Source organism: Mustela nivalis, assembly GCF_964662115.1.
Source record: "Mustela nivalis genome assembly, chromosome: 20".
NCBI lineage: Eukaryota > Metazoa > Chordata > Mammalia > Carnivora > Mustelidae > Mustela > Mustela nivalis.
This window is the reverse complement of record NC_139039.1, coordinates 6,672,813-6,697,085: the sequence shown is the minus strand read 5'-3', so window position 1 is coordinate 6,697,085 and position 24,273 is coordinate 6,672,813. Positions and strand designations below refer to the sequence as shown.

General features: G+C 34.7%; 1 protein-coding gene across 5 annotated transcripts in view; it reads right to left on the bottom strand.

The window, feature by feature from the left end:
- Positions 1–24,273, bottom strand: part of ADAM18 (ADAM metallopeptidase domain 18) — a 202,947-nt gene that overhangs the window by 118,434 nt on the left and 60,240 nt on the right. For 3 of the 5 annotated variants that reach the window (XM_082715332.1, XM_082715333.1, XM_082715334.1), the window contains 4 exons: positions 22,692–22,828; positions 19,394–19,577; positions 12,797–12,892; positions 305–503 (listed from right to left, as the gene is read on the bottom strand). In XM_082715332.1, the coding sequence (XP_082571458.1) occupies positions 305–503; positions 12,797–12,892; positions 19,394–19,577; positions 22,692–22,828 (616 nt within the window). The remainder of the gene's footprint in view (positions 1–304; positions 504–12,796; positions 12,893–19,393; positions 19,578–22,691; positions 22,829–24,273) is intronic. The other 2 variants (XM_082715335.1, XM_082715336.1) reach the window with 1 other exon arrangement.

Below are 24,273 nucleotides of genomic sequence, written 5' to 3'. Positions count from 1 at the left end.
AGAATCTACTAACTTGCTGTTCCAATCTCTAAGTAATTATGAGTGGTAAAAATGGATTTTTGCACAGGTTGCTAAGTATAAAAATCAAAAATCAAACCATGAAAAGAGAGATGTACAATACTATCCTGGAGATACTATACAATACTATACTATATTACTGTCCTCTAAAAAATCTTCCTTAATTCAAATTTGTTCATTATTGAGCTTGAGATCCAAGTTCTACTTCAGAGTGGTGTGATATGTATTTCATCATATAGAGGAATCCAAATTTAAGGTAATATAAATACATAAGAAAGAACAATACCTTCTCCAAGTACCTGGGCACATTGGTTATCGGTAGTTTGGCATCGTCCTTTATAACAATATGCAGTTCCCAAACTGCACAACATGCCATCTGATGCATAAGTGTCAGGGACGCAATTACTGGATGTTCCATTGCAATATTCTGTAAAATCACATTCTTGATCAACGCTCTTTCTACATGGAACGCCTGCTACTGCTATCTAGGAGGAAACAGAAAAAGAAAATCACGCTCTTGGGGATGACTATTCTTCCTTACTTAGTGAAGAGATTTATCAAATAAAATATGCCTAATTATTGGTATTTGGGGGAATCATAAAATTCCCAAGGTTGTGAGTTCCCTGAAAGAAATGTCAGATCCATTATTCATTATGAAGCCTGAAGGAAAGTGTCTCAGATATAAAAGAATTCTTTGTGACAGAGAGTTTACAACTCTTCTGTGTTCCGCATTGGGAGGCCATCTAACTCAACCTACATTTAGAGGGAGCCTAAAGAGGTAACACATACCTGTTCCGCAAAACTGAAGGAAAAATGCCCATACTTTTTTGTTCTTGAAGTGACCAAGAACCAAACTGCCTCGTTTCAATATCTTGTTTGGATTTTCACTAGCTTATTTGTGTGGTGAGATATATAATCTCTCTTTTGCAGTTGTTTCTAGTTTGTAAACTCAGGATGATAAACATACTCTCAGAGAGTTTTTGTTAGTATTAAACTGAGTTAAACTGGATTATTTGTTTTTTGGGGTGTGGAGTTTAATATGTTTGTTATAAATTTTGGATACCACCTTATCAGTTATGTCATTTGCAAATATATTCCCCATTCAGTAGGCTGCCTTTTAGTTTTGCTGTTTCCTTTGCTATACCAAAGCTTTTTATTTTGATGAAGTCCCAATAATTCATTTTTGCTTTTGTTTCCCTTGCCTTTGGCAACATGTCTAGTAAAAATTTACTATGGTTGAGGTCGAAGAGCTTTCTGCCTGTGTTCTCGTCTAGGATTTTGATGGTTTCCTGTCTCACATTTAAGTCTTTCATCCATTTTGAATTTATATTTGTGTATGGTATAAGAAAGTGGTCCAGTTTCATTCTATCACACGTTACTCTTCAGTTTTCTCAACATCACTTGTTGAAGAAACTTTTTTCCATTGGATATTCTTGTAAATTTTTGTAAATTCCTGCTTTGTAAAGATTAGTGACCATATAGTTGTGGGTCCATTTCTGGTTTTTCTTTTCTGTTCCATTGATCAATATATGTTTGTACCAGTATCAAACTGTCTTGATGACTATGGCTCTGTACTGTAGATGCTTCCAGTTTTGCTTTTCTTTCTCAGGGTTGCTTTAGGTATTTGGGGTCTTTGTGGATCCATACAAATTTTAGGATTGCTTGATGTGGCTCTGTGAAAAAATACTGTTGGTATTTTGATAGGGATAGTGTTAAATGTATAGACTGCTCTGGGTAGTATAGACATTTTAACATTGTTTGTTCTTCCAATCAATGCATATGGAATGTCTTTCCATTTGTTTTGTGTCCTCTTCAATTTCTTTCATCAGTGTTCTATACATTTCAGGGTGCGGATCTTCCACCTATCTGGTTAGGTTTATTCCTAGACATCTTTTGGTTTTCAATGCAATTATAAATGGGACTGAGCCCTTGGTTTTTTCTTTCTGCTGCTTCATTATTGGTGCATAGAAATGCAACAAATTTCTGTACATTTATTTTATATCCTGTGACTCTGCTGAATTCAGGTATTAGTTTTAACAATTTTTTGATGGAGTCTTTTTGGTTTTCTATACAGAGTATCATATCATCTGCAAATATTGAAAGCTGTACTTCTTCTTTGTCTATTAAGATGGCTTTTATTTGTTTTTGTTGTCTGATTGCTGAGGCTAAGATTTCCAGTACTGTATTAAATAGTAATGGTGACAATGGACATTCCTGTCTTACTCCTTACTATAGAGAAAAAGCTCTCAGTTTTTCCCCATTGAGGATGATATTAGCTGTAGGTTTTTTGTACATGGCCTTTATGCTGTTGAGGCATATTCCACCAAATAATCTAGTTAAGAAATGAGCAGAAGACATGAATAGGCTTTTTTTTTTTTTTTTCAAAGACATCCAGATGGGTAAGAGACACATGAAAAGATGCTCAACATCACTCATCATCAGGGAAGTACAAATCAAAATCAGAATGAGCTATCACCTCACAGCTGTCAGAATGGCTAAAATTAACAATTCAGGAACAACAGGTTTTGGTGAGGATGTGGGGATAGGGGAAATCTCTTGTACTGTTAGGAATGCAAACTGGTGCAGCTACTCTGGAAAACAGTATGGAGTTTCCTCAAAAAGTTAAAAATAGAACTACCCTATGATCCCACAATTGTACTGCTAGATATTTACCCAAAAGATTCACAGATATGAAGGGGTACAAGCCTCTCAATATTTATAGCAGCATTATTAACAATAGCCAAATTATATGTCCATCAACTGATGAATGGATAAAGAAGATGTGGTTCCTATATACAACAGAATATTACTCAACCATCAAAAAGAATGAAAACTTGTCATTTACAATGACATGGGTGGAGCTAGAATGTATTATACTAAGGGAGATAAGTCAGAGAAAGAAAAATGCTATATAATTTCACTCATATGTAGAATTTAAGAAATAAAACATGAACATATCAGAAGGGAAAAAAAGAGGGGGGGAATAAACCATAAGATACTTTTAATAATAGAGAACAAACTAAGGGTTGATGGAGGTATGTGGGTGGGGAATGTGCTAGATGGGTGATGGGTATTAAGAAGGACATTTGTTATTAAAAAAATAAATTAAATAGGCATTTGCTATGATGAGCACTGGGCATTGTATGTGAGTGATGAACCAACACTACTCTTGAAATCAATATTGCACTGTATGTTAACTAACTAGAATTTAAATAAAAATTTGAGAAAAAACTGAGTTAAAGTAAAAAGTGCTAGAACAACACATAGTAAACAATGTATATAATAGTTATCAACATCATTATATAGATTATTATCGGGAAGTAGAATGGCCTCCTTGCATAGCTTAGTTATTGTCAAATTTATAGGGCCTGTGAAGTACTTTATCTATTACCTTTCATAGGGAGGTTTATCTCCTTTCCCCAACACACACACTCCACAGTTCTGTTTAATTGAATTAATAATAGACTGAGACAAAGATGAGTAACAAATGAATGAAGTGGTGTCTTAAAGTGATGAAATTTTTTTAAAAAAAGTATTTCAACCTAAAATCCTATACCTTCAAAATCTATATTTCAAAAATTAATGAGAAATACTTTCTTAAGCAAGTAATAACTGAGAAAATTCTTTTTTAGCAGATCTAAATTACCAGAAATCCTAAGGGAGGTCGTCAGGCACAAAGAATATGATACTAAACAGAAATCTAAAATACAAAAGGAAATTAAGAATAAAAGATGGAATAATTATTTTTAGTTATTAAGTTCATTTTTCCTTTATTTAACTTCTCTAAAAGATAAAAAAATATATATAAAGCAAAAATAGTAACAAGATATTTTGCATTTCTAGAAATGAGACTGTCCTAGGTGTTTAAAGGAGCTGCTTTTAATTAGGACCTCGGATTCTGTAAAGAAAGTCATTTTAGTTTTTATCCTTTTTTCCACAAGCAAGCACCCTAATGCCCTGGGCCGCACACTAGTCCTCTTTACTCTCAGAGATGCTGCTACTGGCTCTGACTTGGCTTGTACTCTGACATGCTTGAGTAATAGTGAGTTTAGTTGTGGATGTTGCACACACATTTGTGAGTTAACCACTGTTTGAATGCTGCTGCTTTTTAGAGTTTTCCTAAAGTACAATAGATTTTTGAAGTTTTAGGTAACTGGAAAATTTTAAGCTTTTGCACTTTTTTAAAAGACTATTTATTTATTTATTTATTTGAGATAGAGAGAGAGCAGAATGAGTGAGAACAAGTTGGGGGAGCTGGGCAGAGGGAGAAGCAGACTCCTTGCTGAGCAGGAAGCCTGATTGCAGGGCTCAAGCCCAGGACCCTGGGATCATGATCTGAGCCCAAGGCAGATGCTTAACTGACTGAACCATCAAAGTGCCCTCAACTTTTGTGGTTAAAAGTGTTTTGGAAAGGCTTAAACAAAGTGAAAACATACAAAACTTATAATTTTTGCTTTGCAAAATTATACAGAGGCGTCTGTTTACCATCTATTCTGTAATCCTCACTTTCTCTATAACTTCAATTTAAACTTGTATTTTTTAAATCATTGTAGGAATTCTATCTTCTGCTATATCTTTGTACATTCCAACCAAGTTATTTGGAATGTTTGTGAGTTAGTTATCACACCATCAAAATGCACTGCTACTAAAGACTGTAAAGAGAGAGTACATTTTTTTGAAGGGTTGAGACAAATTGCTTACAAATTTTCATAATTTGTGAATAATAAAGAGGCAGTTTGTATAATTTTTAAATAATGAATACTTTTTTTGAAAACAAACTAAACAAACAAAAAGGGGAATGAGCCACTAACAAGCACTGCAACATAAATGAACTTCAAATGCATTATGCTAACATGCCTAATTACAATGTTTACACATATGACTCCATTTATATTTCAGCAAAAGGAAAATTGCAGATGCAGAAAACAGATCTGTAGTTTCCAGGGTCAGTGGGTGTAGAAATGGGTTGAATACAAGGAGGTACATGGTGACTTTTTGGGAGTGGTGATAAAATCAACTGTCCCTTAATTGTGGTGCTATTTATAAGACTGAAAGTTTGTTAAAACGCTCAGAATTATTCACTGAAAGAATTTTACTATAATAAAGTTATAGTTTAGTAAGTTATACCTTAATTGAAAAATTGAACAAAAAGAATATTGTGGAATATTTGAACAAAAAGAACATGTGGAATATTTATGTGTATATAATATATCAAAATTAAAATTATAAAATATTTTGCTTTACGGAACTTGAGTTCTCACCCAAACATATGTCTTAAAAATAATATCATAGGGAGGAGTCAAGATGGCGGAGAAGTAGCAGGCTGAGACTGCTTCAGCTGGCCGGAGATCACCTAGATAGCTTATCTAAAGATTGCAAACACCTGAAAATCCATCGGCAGATCGAAGAGAAGAAGAACAGCAATTCTGGACACAGAAAAACAACCACTTTCTGAAAGGTAGGACCGGCGGAGTAGTGAATCCAAAGCGACGGGAAGATAGACCCCGGGGGAGGAGCCGGCTCCCGGCAAGCGGCGGAGCAACCGCGCACAAAATCAGGACTTTTAAAAGTCTGTTCCGCTGAGGGACATCGCTCCAGAGGCTAAACCGGGGCGAAGCCCACGCGGGGTCAGCGTGGCCTCAGGTCCCGCAGGGTCACAGAAGGATCGGGGGTGTCTGAGTGTCGCAGAGCTTGCGGGTATTGGAACGGGAAAGCCGGCTGCAGAGACGGAGCCGACAGTAAGCTCACAGCTCGGTGTTACCTTGAACCGATCACAGGCTCGGTGAGCTCGGAGCGCGGCCGGAGGTCAGGCAGACGGGAGTAACTGGGCGCTGTTTTCTGAGGGCGCACTGAGGAGTGCGGCCCTGGGCTCTCGGCTCCTCCGGCCGGAGACCAGGAGGCCGCCATTTGTATTCCCGTCCTCCGGAACTCTACGGAAAGCGCTCAGGGAACAAAAGCTCCTGAAAGCAAACCCGAGCGGATTACTCACCCCGGCCCCGGGTAAGGACCGTGCAATTCCGCCTGGGGCAAAGACACTTGAGAATCACTACACCAGGCCCCTCCCCCAGAAGATCAACAAGAAATCCAGCCGAGACCAAGTTCACCTACCAAGGAGTGCGGTTTCAATACCAAGGAGAGCAGCAGAATTCCAGAGGAGGAGAAAGCCAAGCACGGAACTCATGGCTTTTTTCCTGTGATTTTTTTTTTAGTCTTGCAGTTAATTTAATTTTTTCTATTAATTTTTTTTTTCTTTTCTTCTCGCCTTTGGGTAAAATTTTTTTTTTTACTGTTACCTTTTTCTTTTTTAACGATTTTTTACTAGTTTATCTAATATATATATATTTTCTTTTTTACATTTTTCTCAGGTATTTTCTTTTTTAAAAAAATTTTTTTTCTTTTCTTTTCTTTTTCTCTTTTCTTTTTTCTTTTTTTTTCTTTCTTTCTTTTTGAACCTCTTTTTATCCCCTTTCTCCCCACTCACGATTTTGGATCTCTTCTAATTTGGTTAAAGCATATTTTCCTGGGGTTGTTGCCACCTTTTTAGTATTTTACTTGCCCTTCATTTACTCTTATCTGGACAAAATGACAAGACGTAAAAATTCAACACAAAAAAAAGAACAAGAGGCAGTACCGAAGGCTAGGGACCTAATCAATACAGACATCGGTAATATGTCAGATCTAGAGTTCAGAATGACAATTCTCAAGGTTCTAGCCGGGCTCGAAAAAGGCATGGAAGATATTAGAGAAACCCTCTCGAGAGATATAAAAGCCCTTTCTGGAGAAATAAAAGAACTAAAATCTAACCAAGTTGAAATCAAAAAAGCTATTAATGAGGTGCAATCAAAAATGGAGGCTCTCACTGCTAGGATAAATGAGGCAGAAGAAAGAATTAGTGATATAGAAGACCAAATGACAGAGAATAAAGAAGCTGAGCAAAAGAGGGACAAACAGCTACTGGACCATAAGGGGAGAATTCGAGAGATAAGTGACACCATAAGACAAAACAACATTAGAATAATTGGGATTCCAGAAGAAGAAGAAAGAGAGAGGGGAGCAGAAGGTATACTGGAGAGAATTATTGGGGAGAATTTCCCCAATATGGCAAAGGGAACGAGCATCAAAATTCAGGAGGTTCAGAGAACGCCCCTCAAAATCAATAAGAATAGGCCCACACCCCGTCACCTAATAGTAAAATTTACAAGTCTCAGTGACAAAGAGGAAATCCTGAAAGCAGCCCGGGAAAAGAAGTCTGTAACATATAATGGTAAAAATATTAGATTGGCAGCTGACTTATCCACAGAGACCTGGCAGGCCAGAAAGAGCTGGCATGATATTTTTAGAGCACTAAATGAGAAAAACATGCAGCCCAGAATACTATATCCAGCTAGGCTATCATTGAAAATAGAAGGAGAGATTAAAAGCTTCCAGGACAAACAACAACTGAAAGAATTTGCAAATACCAAGCCAGCTCTACAGGAAATATTGAAAGGGGTCCTCTAAGCAAAGAGAGAGCCTACAAGTGGTAGATCAGAAAGGAACAGAGACCATATACAGTAACAGTCACCTTACAGGCAATACAATGGCACTAAATTCATATCTCTCAATAGTTACCCTAAATGTGAATGGGATAAATGCCCCTGTCAAAAGACACAGGATATCAGAATGGATAAAAAAACAAAACCCATCTATATGTTGCCTCCAAGAAACTCATTTTAAGCCCGAAGACACCTCCAGATTTAAAGTGAGGGGGTGGAAAAGAATTTACCATGCTAATGGACATCAGAAGAAAGCAGGAGTGGCAATCCTTATATCAGATCAATTAGATTTTAAGCCAAAGACTATAATAAGAGATGAGGAAGGACACTATATCATACTCAAAGGGTCTGTCCAACAAGAAGATTTAACAATTTTAAATATCTATGCCCCCAACGTGGGAGCAGCCAACTATATAAACCAATTAATAACAAAATCAAAGAAACACATCAACAACAATACAATAATAGTAGGGGACTTTAACACTCCCCTCACTGAAATGGACAGATCATCCAAGCAAAAGATCAGCAAGGAAATAAAGGCCTTAAACAACACACTGGACCAGATGGACATCACAGATATATTCAGAACATTTCATCCCAAAGCAACAGAATACACATTCTTCTCTAGTGCACATGGAACATTCTCCAGAATAGATCACATCCTCGGTCCTAAATCAGGACTCAACCGGTATCAAAAGATTGGGATCATTCCCTGCATATTTTCAGACCACAATGCTCTAAAGCTAGAACTCCACCACAAAAGGAAGTTTGGAAAGAACCCAAATACATGGAGACTAAACAGTATCCTTCTAAAGAATGAATGGGTCAACCGGGAAATTAAAGAAGAATTGAAAAAAATCATGGAAACAAATGATAATGAAAATACAACAGTTCAAAATCTGTGGGACACAACAAAGGCAGTCCTGAGAGGAAAATATATAGTGGTACAAGCCTTTCTCAAGAAACAAGAAAGGTCTCAGGTACACAACCTAACCCTACACCTAAAGGAGCTGGAGAAAGAACAAGAAAGAAACCCTAAGCCCAGCAGGAGAAGAGAAATCATAAAGATCAGAGCAGAAATCAATGAAATAGAAACCAAAAAAACAATAGAACAAATCAACGAAACTAGGAGCTGGTTCTTTGAAAGAATTAATAAAATTGATAAACCCCTGGCCCGACTTATCAAAAAGAAAAGAGAAAGGACCCAAATAAATAAAATCATGAATGAAAGAGGAGAGATCACAACTAACACCAAAGAAATACAAACTATTATAAGAACATACTATGAGCAACTCTACGGCAATAAATTTGACAATCTGGAAGAAATGGATGCATTCCTAGAAACATATAAACTACCACAACTGAACCAGGAAGAAATAGAAAGCCTGAACAGACCCATAACCAGTAAGGAGATTGAAACAGTCATTAAAAATCTCCAAACAAACAAAAGCCCAGGGCCAGATGGCTTCCCGGGGGAATTCTACCAAACATTTAAAGAAGAACTAATTCCTATTCTCCTGAAACTGTTCCAAAAAATAGAAATGGAAGGAAAACTTCCAAACTCATTTTATGAGGCCAGCATCACCTTGATCCCAAAACCAGACAAGGATCCCACCAAAAAAGAGAGCTATAGACCGATATCCTTGATGAACACAGATGCGAAAATACTCAACAAAATACTAGTCAATAGGATTCAACAGTACATTAAAAAGATTATTCACCACGACCAAGTGGGATTTATTCCAGGGCTGCAAGGTTGGTTCAACATCCGCAAATCAGTCAATGTGATACAACACATCAATAAAAGAAAGTACAAGAACCATATGATACTTTCAATAGATGCTGAAAAAGCATTTGACAAAGTACAGCATCCCTTCCTGATCAAAACTCTTCAAAGTGTAGGGATAGAGGGCACATACCTCAATATCATCAAAGCCATCTATGAAAAACCCACCGCAAATATCATTCTCAATGGAGAAAAACTGAAAGCTTTTCCACTAAGGTCAGGAACACGGCAGGGATGTCCATTATCACCACTGCTATTCAACATAGTACTAGAAGTACTAGCCTCAGCAATCAGACAACAAAAGGAAATTAAAGGCATACAAATCGGCAAAGAAGAAGTCAAATTATCACTCTTCGCAGATGATATGATACTATATGTGGAAAACCCAAAAGACTCCACTCCAAAACTGCTAGAACTTATACAGGAATTCAGTAAAGTGTCAGGATATAAAATCAATGCAGAGAAATCAGTTGCATTTCTCTACACCAACAGCAAGACAGAAGAAAGAGAAATTAAGGAGTCAATCCCATTTACAATTGCATCCAAAACCATAAGATACCTAGGAATAAACCTAACCAAAGAGACACAGAATCTATACTCAGAAAACTATAAAGTAGTCATGAAAGAAATTGAGGAAGACACAAAGAAATGGAAAAATGTTCCATGCTCCTGGATTGGAAGAATAAATATTGTGAAAATGTCTATGCTACCTAAAGCAATCTACACATTTAATGCAATTCCTATCAAAGTACCATCCATCTTTTTCAAAGAAATGGAACAAATAATGCTAAAATTTATATGGAACCAGAAAAGACCTCGAATAGCCAAAGGGATATTGAAAAAGAAAGCCAACGTTGGTGGCATCACAATTCCGGACTTCAAGCTCTATTACAAAGCTGTCATAATCAAGACAGCATGGTACTGGCACAAAAACAGACACATAGATCAATGGAACAGAATAGAGAGCCCAGAAATAGACCCTCAAATCTATGGTCAACTCATCTTCGACAAAGCAGGAAAGAATGTCCAATGGAAAAAAGACAGCCTCTTCAATAAATGGTGCTGGGAAAATTGGACAGCCACATGCAGAAAAATGAAATTGGACCATTTCCTTACACCACACACAAAAATAGACTCAAAATGGATGAAGGACCTCAATGTGCGAAAGGAATCCATCAAAATCCTTGAGGAGAACACAGGCAGGAACCTCTTAGACCTCTGCCGCAGCAACATCTTCCTAAGAACAATGCAAAAGGCAAGGGAAGCAAGGGAAAAAATGAATTATTGGGATTTCATCAAGATCAAAAGCTTTTGCACAGCAAAGGAAACAGTTAACAAAATCAAAAGACAACTGACAGAATGGGAGAAGATATTTGCAAATGACATATCAGATAAAGGACTAGTGTCCAGAATCTATAAAGAACTTAGCAAACTCAACACCCAAAGAACAAATAATCCAATCAAGAAATGGGCAGAAGTCATGAACAGACATTTCTGCAAAGAAGACATCCAGATGGCCAACAGACACATGAAAAAGTGCTCCATATCACTCGGCATCAGGGAAATACAAATCAAAACCACAATGAGATATCACCTCACACCAGTCAGAATGGCTAAAATCAACAAGTCAGGAAATGACAGATGCTGGCGAGGATGTGGAGAAAGGGGAACCCTCCTACACTGTTGGTGGGAATGCAAGCTGGTGCAGCCACTCTGGAAAACAGCATGGAGGTTCCTCAGAATGTTGAAAATAGAACTGCCCTATGACCCAGCAATTGCACTATTGGGTATTTACCCTAAAGATACATACGTAGTGATCCAAAGGGGCACAATGTCCACAATATCCAAACTATGGAAAGAACCTAGATGTCCATCAACAGATGAATGGATCAAGAAGGTTGGTATATATACACAATGGAATACTATGCAGCCATCAAAAGAAATGAAATCTTGCCATTTGCGACAACATGGATGGAACTAGAGCGCATCATGCTTAGCGAAATAAGTCAAGCAGAGAAAGACAACTATCATATGATCTCCCTGATATGAGGAAGTGGTGATGCAACATGGAGGCTTAAGTGGGTAGGAGTAGAATAAATGAAACAAGATGGGATTGGGAGGGAGACCAACCATAAGTGACTCTTAATCTCCCAAAACAAACTGAGGGTTGCTGGGGGGAGGGGGTTTGGGAGAAGGGGGTGGGATTATGGACATTGGGGAGGGTATGTGCTTTGGTGAGTGCTGTGAAGTGTGTAAACCTGGTGATTCACAGACCTGTACCCCTGGGGTTAAAAATATATGTTTATAAAAAAAAATAAATAAATAAATAAATTAAAATTAAAATTAAAAAAAATAATAATAATAATAGCATATTAGTATACCAATATTTAGCCTGCAGTTACTAATTCTTTTATAATATGCAATAATTTATGTAACTGTTCAAATACTAATAAATATTGTTTATTTGCTACTGTGAACAATTCTGCAATTAATATTCTTTTTTGAATTTTCCATACATGTGCATATTTCTAACATATGTACATAAGAGAAACTGACTGGAAATCTATACTCTGCTCAGAGATATTCAAATATTGCTCACCAAAAGGACTGTAGCAATTCAAATTTCCACAAACACTCTCAAAAAATGATCTTTATCCCTTTTTTTGGTTTAATATTAACACTGTTGTTCTTAAGATTACCATTTGGATGACTACTTTATATATTGTATTATTTTTATTTGTGTTTACCTTAACTATTGCACATGAAGTACACATATTGAACAATTTTACTTTCATTGTTATAAATTGCCTGAGCATCCCCTTTGCCTGTGTGTGTGATTTGTCTTTTATTTATCAATATGAGAGTTATTTACATATTCTGTATGCTATTCATTTTCTCTGCTACACAATTTGTCTATTTGTGTTACAATTTTTCCATGGTCATTTACCATTTATTTGACTTCACAATTTCCTGTATAATTGATAATATCTTGACATAGTAATGTCTATGTTTACCCTTTCATTTTTTTTATGATTTTATTTATTTACTTGACAGACAGAGATCACAAGTAGGCAGAGAAGCAGGCAGAGAGAGAGAGGGGGAAACAGACTCCCTGCTGAGCAGAGAGCCCGATGTGGGGCTCGATCCCAGGACCCTGGGATCATGACCTGAGCTGAAGGCAGAGGCTTTAACCCACTGAGCCACCCAGGTGCCCCTATGTTTACCCTTTCTTTATATGGTAATTTAGAAGGCAGTAAACTGTAGTTTTAACACAAAAGAATAATCAGTACCTATCTGTGATGCATTCTTTAATTCATGGTAGTTTTCCTTTTTACTTGTGGTTGTTTATGGACTCTTCATTATTCTATATGCATTTTATCAACTCCACAATAATTTAATTAATATAGACTTTTATGATCACAATTTAATTTCCTTTTTGTAAACATTGGAAACTTACCTCACAGTTTGATGTACAGCATGGTCCAGAACCACATATTGCTGAGCCTTTCAGTTTACATGTATTAAAATCACAGCACTTCTTAAACTGACATTCCTAAAATTTCATAAGAAATATTATTGTAGTTCAACAATTTAACAGCTCTTATGTATTAATCTTAGCTTCTATTTATACATTTTTGTGTTCAACTTTTCAATTATACAATATATTCAATGAAGCTTTATTATTTTATTACTTCTAGGATGTCCAAAAGAACATATAAGAACTAAATAACATCTAAAATAGTAGTTGATCGGTGACATTTATTACTTATAATCATTGGTGACTAATTCATAAATTACCAAAATGGAAATATATTTTCGAGGAAGGAACATGTGAGTTTCCAAGAGAAAATCTTCCCCAATTGTCTTCGTGTTTTGTTTATTCCAGGTTCATTTTGCAAATAAAGTTAGAGTTAGACAATAGTTACAACTAAAATACATTTGATTTAATAATTATGTGTTATGTTTTACTATAATGAAATTAACAAAAAATATATGTTAATAAATATGTTAATATGTTAATAAATATTAACATATATTTACATGTTATATAATTATAGTTATATAATAATATAACATATAATAATATGTTAATAAATTTTAATTTTAATTTTTTAGTATTTCTTGCTTTTTATTTAAAAATGCTTATAATTTATTCTTTTTTTAAAATTTCTTTTCAGTGTAACAGAATTCATTGTTTTTGCACCACACCCAGTGCTACATGAAATGCACACCCTCCATAATGCCCACCACCTGGCTCCCCCAACCTCCCACCTCCTGCTCCTTCAAAACCTTCAGGTTGTTTTCCAGAGTCCATAGTATCTCATGGTTTATCTCCCCCTCCAATTTCCCTCAACTCCCTTCTCCTCTCAATCTCCCCATGTCCTCCATGTTATTTGTTATGCTCTGCAAATAAGTGAAACCATATGACAATTGACTCTCTCTGTTTGACTTATTTCACTCAGCATAATCTCTTCCAGTCACGTTCATATTGCTACAAAAGTTGGGTATTCACCCTTTCTGATGGAGGCATAATACTCCATAGTGTATATGGACCACATCTTCCTTATCCATTCGTCCGTTGAAGGGCATCTTGGTTCTTTCCACAGTTTGGTGACTGTGGCCATTGCTGCTATAAACATTGGGGTAGAGATGGCCCTTCTTTTCACTACATCTGTATCTTTGGGGTAAATACCCAGTAGTGCAATGGCAGGGTCATAGGGAAGCTCTATTTTTAATTTCTTGAGGAATCTCCACACTATTCTCCAAAGTGGCTGCACCAACTTGCATTTAATATTTCTTGTTTTGAAGATTTATTTGACAGAGAAATAGTGAGCAAGAGAGAAAGCACAAGCAGGGGAAGCAGGAGGCAGAGGGAGAGGGAGAAGCATGCTCCCTATTGAGCAGGGTAGCCCAATGTGTTGCAGGGCTAGGTCCCAGGACTCTGGGATCATGACCTGGGCTTAAAGCAGAACTTAAGGGGCTAATCCATCCAGGTGCCCCTCTGTATTTTTACAAATTAAATGACAGTCAATTGTTATTCAAAAGGAGTAATAATTTAAATAATAAACTAAATATTGTTTCCATGTAAATAAATTGCATTTATATAATTTTTTAATATTTTTGTATTCTTAACACTTTAAAAAAGTCAAACATTTTCTGTTTACTCAAAAAACTGGTCCTTTAACATAAAGGTAAGATTCTTCTATTCTTTCTATTCCATTTGTTTCTGCTTTTTCATGTCTAAAGACATGAAAAATCAATAGTCAGTCAATCAATCAAATCAATGTCAATAGGAATGTATTTATAAATATTCACATGCTAGAAATAATGCAGAAAATATAGAGTAAAAGCTGAAGCTGTTTCTATACTTCCCAGATTATCCATAGCTTCAATATCCTTATTAGTGTGTGTGTGTGTGTCTGTGCTCTTTCACGGACAGTAAATGAAGATCCTCTCCCAACTATATATTTCAATACTAATTATGACAAAATGTGTTTAACTTACAATGAGTTAGTGGAAAATTGTGTCTCATTTTTTAAATCATTTCTCTAATTACTAGTGAATGTGAGCATGAACTTTCATTTTGTACAACATTATGAATTAAATGATCATTACTTTTGACCACTTTGAGTATTTTGTTTTTCCTTCTTTTTCCCACTAACTAGTGGGAAAAGTTTTTATATAATATCCAGTTATCCTTTCTCTCTTCTGTATGTTTACGACATTTCTTTGAAGTCTATTGTTTGTCTTGTTAATGGTGCCTGTCATATTGTGAAATTTGTAATGTCCTTTCTTTATGATTATTGGGTTTTATGTCTCTTTACCAAGACCTCCATTATGCAAAGACTATTATCAATAATTGATTGTATCTTTGTTTTTATTTAAAACTTACAGATTTATTTTTTCTGAAATGTATGTTTATATTTTGTGGGATATTTGTTCAAATATGTATTACTTGTCATTATATTTGTTTATACAAGAACAAATGTATACTCCACATGTATAGGTGGGTTTATAAAATAGAACTTCATTTTGTAAAATTAAGGATATTTATGAAGATACAGATGTCCATGTCATTCTGCCAAAGACCACCTGGAACACACCTGTAGCTCAACAAATTGGATTTATTACTAGTGTCAGCCAAGGAGAATGCACATTCTGAGAAACTGTGGTACTCCTCAGTGAAAGGGTACAATTACAGAATTTGGGCTTGTGTTGGGTAATTTGAGGCATATAAGGAATCTGGGCTTTGTCAGATTAGATGCTGTCAGAAAAGAAGGGGTATATCTCTGACTAAGTATTCTAATAATACTTATCTAGAAGAGGAGGGACTATACTAATGCTAAAGCTGAAATTGATAAAGGAGCAGGAATTTCTCACATTAGCCAGGATAGGAAGATATTTGGTCATTTCTGTGACTTGAATAATTCCCAAGTTTTACTTGTATTCAGACATTGAGAGTGGCCTTGCTTTTTCTCTTCATCTATTATGATCACAGATGTTGAGTTTTTCTGAAATTATTTAACAGGAGAACCCCACAACCCATCTATGGCAGGCCAGCTCCTAGCAACACCAAGGCCCAGATCCTGCACATCAGAGGCTGCTTCTCCCTTTCTCATAATGAATGCACTGGATTTATAGATAAACAATTCTGACATTATATATTTCCATCCTGAAAATGAATGTTATATATCTATATAACTTTTACATATATAGATAGTTAAATCACTGATGGATAAGTGTAGATATTATAGATAAAGATATATAGGTATCAATTTTCTTTTCTTGTGCCAATAGTCCAATACAACATGAATGCAATTAAACAGCCTCAAAGTATGTTTGATGTTTAAGGCAAGATTTATTCCAAATCAACTTTTTCTATAAAAAGTTCCTTACATTCTTTCTTAGTTCTTGTTAAGAAAAACTTTCAAATAAACTCTCCAAGTACTGTTATGACTAATGGGTATTCTAGAAATGATACATAATTATAAAGATAATTACACTATCCACGCATTCACTGAATTAACAAGTATTTGTTGAGTACCTTGTAAGTACCAGATGCTAGTCTATGCACTGGCAATCAAGCAATTATTAAGATATGGACTATATTCATTTTAAATTTTCTGGTTTTATTTTTTATTTTTTTGCCAATGCCACCTCATTTTAATCACAGTATGTGTTTGTGTTTGTGTGTGCACATTTGTATTTAATTTGCTAGGGATGGTAATTGTCCCAAATTAGTAAAATGGATGTATAGACTTAATTTTTATTTCTACATGGAAAGAAAAAGTTAGAACATAATGTCTTTCTTCTATAATTTAGAAAATATTGTATAAAATCAGCATAATTTCTTTTTTTAAATTGAATATAGTTGACACACAACATTACATTAGTTTAAGATGCACAGCAGAGTGACTCAGTTTCTCTATACATTATGCTCTGCTCACCACAAGTGTAGCTACCATCTGTCACTATACAATGCTATTATGGTGTCATTGACTATATTCTCTATCCTGTGCTTTTATTAATTAAAAAAAAAATCACCAGTAGAGCCATGTGGTATAGGCTTTTCTTTTTTTTTAAATTTTTTATTTTTTATAAACATATATTTTTATCCCCAGGGGTACAGGTCTGTGAATCACCAGGTTTACACACTTCACAGCACTCACCAAAGCACATACCCTCCCCAATGTCCATAATCCCACCCCCTTCTCCCAAACCAGCTCCCCCCAGCAATCCTCAGTTTGTTTTGTGAGATTGAGAGTTACTTACCGTTTGTCTCCCTCCCAATTCCATCTTGTTTCATTGATTCTTCTTCTACCCACTTAAGCCCCCATGTTGCATCACCACTTCCTCATATCAGGAAGATCATATGATAGTTGTCTTTCTCTGCTAGACTTATTTCGCTAAGCATGATACGCTCTAGTTCCATCCATGTGTATGGGCTTTTCTTAATGAGAAGTTTTGAAAATATATATAGCATTTCTTTAGCATTATTTCTTAATAATGCTATTCACATTTTAGATATCTAATCATGTTGGTTTTTGCAAATGCATTTTTTCGAGGAATTTGTCCATTTAATCTAGGTTGTTAAATTATTAATATAATGTTGTTCATAATATCTTCTTACCATTTTAAAATCATATTACATAAAATCTATATTGATATCCCTAACAGTAATGTCTTAGTTACTGTTATTGCTGGCTTTTTTTTATTAGTGTCATTAAGGGCATTTCTAGCTATCTAGCTATTTATTCAAACAACTTACATTTGGTTGCAGGATGCTTGGATGCAGAGTCTGTGAGAACCTGGGGTTCATTGAACCTTCCGTGAGATGGCCTTTTCCTTTTTTCTTTTATTTTCTTTTTTTTGTTTGTTTGGGCTTTGTTTGTTTGTTTGTTTTGGGTTTTGGATTGTTTTATGTTTATTTATTTATTTATTTATTTAAATTTTTTTCAAGGACTCCAGGTATCACCTGGATTCTCTATACCCTCACTCTACTCATGATGATGTTTTGGGTCCTCTCATGTGAATAACAGCAAAGATTCTGTATTGAATCATCCTACAATGATCTGGGTATTCTCCATTCCCCAGTGGATAGTTGTTTCAGTAAAAGACTATAGGACGCTCTGTTGGGAGAGGGGAATGCCTGAGGAAATTGCTGCTTGCTGTCCTTACTGGAGCATTGTAGGATTTCATCCTCTACTTGAGCAATGAGCTCAAGCTCTAAGACTGATTTGGGTTTGAAAATCTAGCAAGAGATTAGTAAGAGATTTGTTGCAATTGGCCTCAATCCTCTGTTCACTTTTTCTTTTACACCAAGAAATATGGTAATTAACTACCCAGATCCTTCTTAACTATCAGTATAAATCCATGCAGTTCAAAACCAGTAGATGCCATCTATGTTTTTCTTCCCTTTATGCTAACTTCATCCACTTTGGCTGTTATTGTTAAGCACTGTCTCTTGGCCTCTGCTATTTGGTATTCAGTGATTCCTAATGACACTGGGTGCCCAGTTCTATAAGGGCACTTTCAGCCACCAACTGTTGTCTATAAAAGAAAGCTACCACTGAGATTTTCAACATTATTACCTCCTTAGTAGTGGATTTTTTCATTGCCTTAGTGAAAGCAATATCCTGTAAGCCATCCAAATAATTGGGTGCTGGATTTGTATTCTTATATTCAATTATAATATGACCACTATTCTGAGCTTTTGACCCCTTCTATATTTCTCTATTAAGGTAGTTCTTGCAATTAAAAAAATAAATAAAAATAAAGAAGAAAGAAAGATCTGAGATAAATGGAAAACCTACACACACACACACACACACACACACACACACACACTTTTGGGAATAGTGGGGATTAAGAAAACTTGTAGAGATTTAATGTTATATAAACAAATGGTCAGCTCTTTTTGTAGGTGGATAAGAAATTCATGTAATGGCTGGGGGACTAATCACTAAATCTTATTTTATTTAAATAGAGAGGAATTGCAAAATGTTATATAATAATGATATTAGATTAAATATGTGGTATTATCTGTTAAGAATAGTGTACAGAGAGTGTTTTGTTAATAGGACTGTGGTAGAATGGATATCTATTTTTAGAAGTGAGGAAACAGAACAAGTTTTGATCATCCTGAAACATGGAAATGCAAGAATGCTTAAAGATTAAGAAAAATCTATCATCATTTTTCACCATTCTTGTAACAAAAAGAAATGGGGAAATTTGAACCAAATTCAGGAAAAGTTTGTAGAGAAAACAGATGGTGGTCACATGAGTTAGGAAATAAATTGAGGATTAACCTTATGTGCAAAATCTCTCTGCTGGCATACTTGGGAACAGTATATGCAAACCAAGTTTTCATGAGTCATTTGTTTTCTCATTTGAAAAGGGATGGAAAAGCAATTCATACATCCTATCTTACACTCATTTTCATATCTAAGTTTTACATTAAAGACACAATTGCATATATTATCTCCTATATACCATAACAACTACTTATTAGAAACACAGAAATTTTGCTCAAATTCCAATTTTTATTGCTTACCTCTTGGCTGCCACAGTCACATTCTTCATTAGGTTCCAACATCCCATTACCACATACTGATTGATTTTGATATAATGGTTGCAAATTTGAAAAATTCTGAAGACATTTAGCCTCAAAATTTGAAACAAAATATCTATAGTCATACATGCTACAGTTGCTAAAAATCTTTATACCACTGGAACCCCTACAATGAAATAATAATCCTCAGGTAAGTCCTCAGGCTAATAGAACTCCACCTAAACAATGCCCCTATATATAATGACATAAATTGCAAGATGGCTAATGAAAAACTTCTACCTGAGCAGAGATGAAGACAAGCATGATTTAAAATGCCATCAAAAATGTATCTTTCCAGGAAAGCAATAAAGTAAAATGGTTAGATATCTACCTATCTATCATCTATTTATTATCTATCATCTATCTTTCTGTCTACCTAATATGTTCTTCTCTCATATAGCCAAAGCTTCCCTCCCTCATTTCAGTTAGATGTCTACTCAAATGTAATCATCCAAAAAAGTCTTTCTTGACATTATATAAAATTGTGTCCCCTCCCCCCATTCTACTTCCACTGTCAATATTTATTATTCCACATGGTACTTTTGCATCATGTAAAAATAAGCTCATTTGTATTTTTTAAATTTGTTTTTATGTAACTTAAATTTAACACTATAATATAAGTTCCATTAAGGTCTTCATTTTCATGTTCACTGCTATGTTTTTAGTGGAATATCTAAAAAATATCTCTAATGGATCTTCACTAGACATTCTGAATATACTATGTACAATACTGACTACTGGTCTTCTCAGCCAAGACTGTACCATCCACTATTCTCAGTTCCAGGCAATTCTATTCTTCTTGTTTCTCAAGCTGATAACATTGGTGTAATCCCTGGACTCTTTTCTCTTGTATACATCCTTTATTAATACACATGCATGTAAATGAACATAACATATACAGTTAGTAATTTTCATGTTGACTGAATGTTGGAATGATAATATTTTTGATATATTGTTAAATAAAATATTAAAATACATTATTGCAGCTAACTTCATATGATTTTTAAAAATTTTTAATGCAACTACTAAAAAAGTTAAAATTACATATGTGGGTCACATTTTATTTCTATTGCCAGTCTAAGCAATCATGTCTGAAACAATAACTCCAAAACAGCCATAGCTGAGCCTCCAAATGTACAGCTGCTAATATTCTGATGTTAGTAAAGTGAGGAAAAAGTAATGCTTTAGCTTTCACTTAGCCTTTTGTAATGGAATAAATGGGGGAAAATGGGAAGAATGCTACAAGGAATAATATGATTTAAGCAATTTTCAATTACTTACAGCTACTTTGTTTCAATAGGTATCAGTGTCACTCCACTTTTGAAGGCCATTCTCAGGCAAAAAGTCACAAATTTTGATCACTGATATTTCTTATACAAAATTAATTTAAAAGTAGAGACTTAGATGAATCACTGAATTCTAATCCTGAAACCAATATTGCACTATATGTTAATTAACTAGAATTTAAATAAAAATTCAAAAATAAAAAATAGAAACATTATCTTTTACTTGGGTCACATGTTTTTGAGTAAAAATTGGTAGTATGAATTAGAATTTGGAACATTTGTATAACTGTGTACAAAGCAATTTATTTTTGTAATCTTTGCTTAAAAGATGGCCATGAAAAGGAAGAAATTAATGTATTAGCCTAAGTATATAGAATTTTAATAGACCAAGACATTTCAAAGTAAATATTAATTAACTAGCTTTTTGTGGAGAAGATTAAAGCCCAGGTCTAAAGACAACTATAAAATAAGTCAAGGTAAGGCAGCAGCCTCAAAGTATTTTAATTTCTTTTTTTTAAATTTCTTTTCAGTGTAACAGTATTCATTGTTTTTGCACCACACCCAGTGCTTCCTAATATGCCCTCCCTAATACCCATCACCTTGTTCCCCCAACCTCCCACCCCCGGCCCCTTCAAGGTTGCTTTTCAGAGTCCATAGTCTCTCATGGTTCACCTACCCTTCCAATTTCCCTCAACTCCCTTTAATTTCTAATCCCAAACTCCAAGAGCAGTCTATGAAAAATTGAAATGATTATTTTAGGGGAACATAGCTTTTCCTGCAATCCTAACTCTCTTTGAATCCCATGGATATTAACTTGACAAAACCTCAACTATTTACTTTCTTTATATATACACTTTGGTGGCTGAAATTATATGGACTAAAATAAATAACATGTTGTTTGAATTCACATTGCATTTGCAATTACAAATATTAAGTATATCTTCAAAAGGCCCTACAATCCTACCATACTTTTAAAAAAATTAATTTTATTTTATTTTGTGTGTGTGTCCCAAAATTCATTGTTTATGCACCACACCCAGTGCTCCATGCAATATGTGCACTCCTTAATACCCACCACCAGGCTCACCCTTCCCTGAACCCCCTCCCCTCCAAAACCATCAGTTTGTTTCTCAGAGTCCACAGTCTCTCTCCAAGACAAGTGTTTCACATATTTTATCCAAATTTATATATTCCTTACTAGAAGAAATTGTCCTCATCTTTATAATTCAATTAACCAAACTACCTAAATCTTTATCTCTTTACTCTGCTAACACCTTATCACAATAACTGAATATACTCAGCTCCAATAAAAGTCAGCCTCTCTACTCATGCACTAAATTCTATCCTCTCTAATTTACTCAGTGATTTTGTTTTTAAGTCTTCATTATATCCAACATCATTGTCTTTTCCTTCTCTTTTTATGTCTTTTGGCCTATATATAATATGTAGTTTCTCCCATCCTAATAAATTTTCGATGTTCTTTTTCTAATTGTATACTGATACTGTTGATATATGTGGGTAGTCATCATAATATCTGTAAATAGGGACAATTTTTTTTCCTCTGCAAACCTTTTCCCCTTCTACTATCTCTTTAAAATTCTAACCCAAACTGTCAATACTATATTACTAAGGGTAATTTTAGATATGCTTGCTTTGAATGCAATATACTACAACAACCAAAACAATAGTACCATGCTTATTTAAAATTTCACAGTCTTCATAAATCTTTAAAATTTCCCTCTAATTCTCTCAAGTGAGCATTTCTTAATCATGTCATTTACCACTTTCCTGGAGTCATATCACTTAGACATATTTGTTAGTGTGATATCTCTTTTGGCACAACACACTTTCCAATTTTTGACATGGAGTTGAATATAAAGAATAAAAAAAAACACATCTTGTAAACAACTTCACAAACATATATGTGAAATTAATTAAGAAGAAAAAAGTCTTACACTGCTTTAGGATTCATTATGCATGTAGCTCTTGGACAAGAACAGTTATTAATATCATCATATGTTAATCCCATTTTAAGCCCAAGTAGTTGAGCTATAATAACGGAAAATCCCTCCAAAGTTATTGCATCTGGATACTAAAATAAAGAAGATTGAAAGGAAAACCATCATACAAGTAGTTAACAAATAAAGTAATAAAATATTTTGTTTCTGTAAAATTTTATATTTTAACACTGCTTATGTTAAGTGTATTTTACAACATGTTATTTTGATAGGTCATTGATAAGACTATCCATACTGACTAATTGACTAAGAACTAAGCAACAGTGTAAAGAATGATCAAGCAAGAAGTATTCTCTGGTTTAATATTTAACATACTCAAATTGTATAGCCATAGCATTTCTGATACAATCAACAAAACACATTTATTTAATATTCTCATTAAATAAATTTACCCAATTAGCAAATCTTAATTCAGAATACACATGTGTCAAGCACATTAAAAGAAAATGAAAATGTAGTGGCATGCATGAAAAAATGGACTTTATTCACACTGGTAACTTCCATTACAGAAGGGGAGAAAGAAAATAAACTAGTGACTTGAAACAAATTTCCCAAATACAAAGAGATCATGAAAAGTGTTCTAAAGAAAATGAAGTACTCCAATAGAGAATTTTGAGGAGTATAACTACTTAATATCTGTGAATTAGTATTTAAGCTGAGGTGTATCATTTAGGAAATGGCCCAGCAATATAAATAGGAGTAAGATGCTTATATTGGAGCTCATTAAAATGTTATAGTATAAACTCTCATCACTGTTGCTAAACATAGTACTAGAAGTCCAAGCAACAACAATCAGAAAACACAAAGAAATAAAAGGTATTCAGATTGGCAAAGAAGAAATCAAACTCTCTTTTCACAGATGACATGTTACTTTATATGGAAAACCCAAAAGACTCCACCCCCAAACTTTTAAAACTCATACAGCAATTCAGTAATGTGGAAGGATACAAAATCAATGCACAGAAATCAGTTGCTTTCTTATACTTGAACAATGAAAATATAGAAAGGGAAATTAGAGAATTGATTCCATTCACTATAGCTCCAAGAACCATAAGATACCTGGGAATAAACCTAACCAAAGAGGTAAAGAATCTATGTTCAAGGAACTACAGAAAACTCATGAAAGAAATTGAAGAAGACACAAAAAAATGGAAAAGGGTTCCATGCTCATGGATCAGAAGAATAAACATTGTTAAAATGTCTATACTGCCCAGAGCAATCTATACTTTCAATGTCATCCTGATCAAAATTCCACTGGTATTTTTCAAAGTGCTGGAATAATCCTAAAATTTGTATGGAACCAGAAGAGACCTCAATTCACTAAGGAAATGTTGAAAAAGAAAAACAAAGCTGGGAGCATCAGGTTGCCTGATTTCAAGCTTTACTACAAAGCTCTCATCACCAAGACAGGCTGGTACTGACACAAAAACAGACACATAGACTAATGGAATAGAGTAGAGGTCCAGATATGGACCCTCAACTCTATAGTCAGCTAATCTTTGAGAAAGCAGAAAAAAAT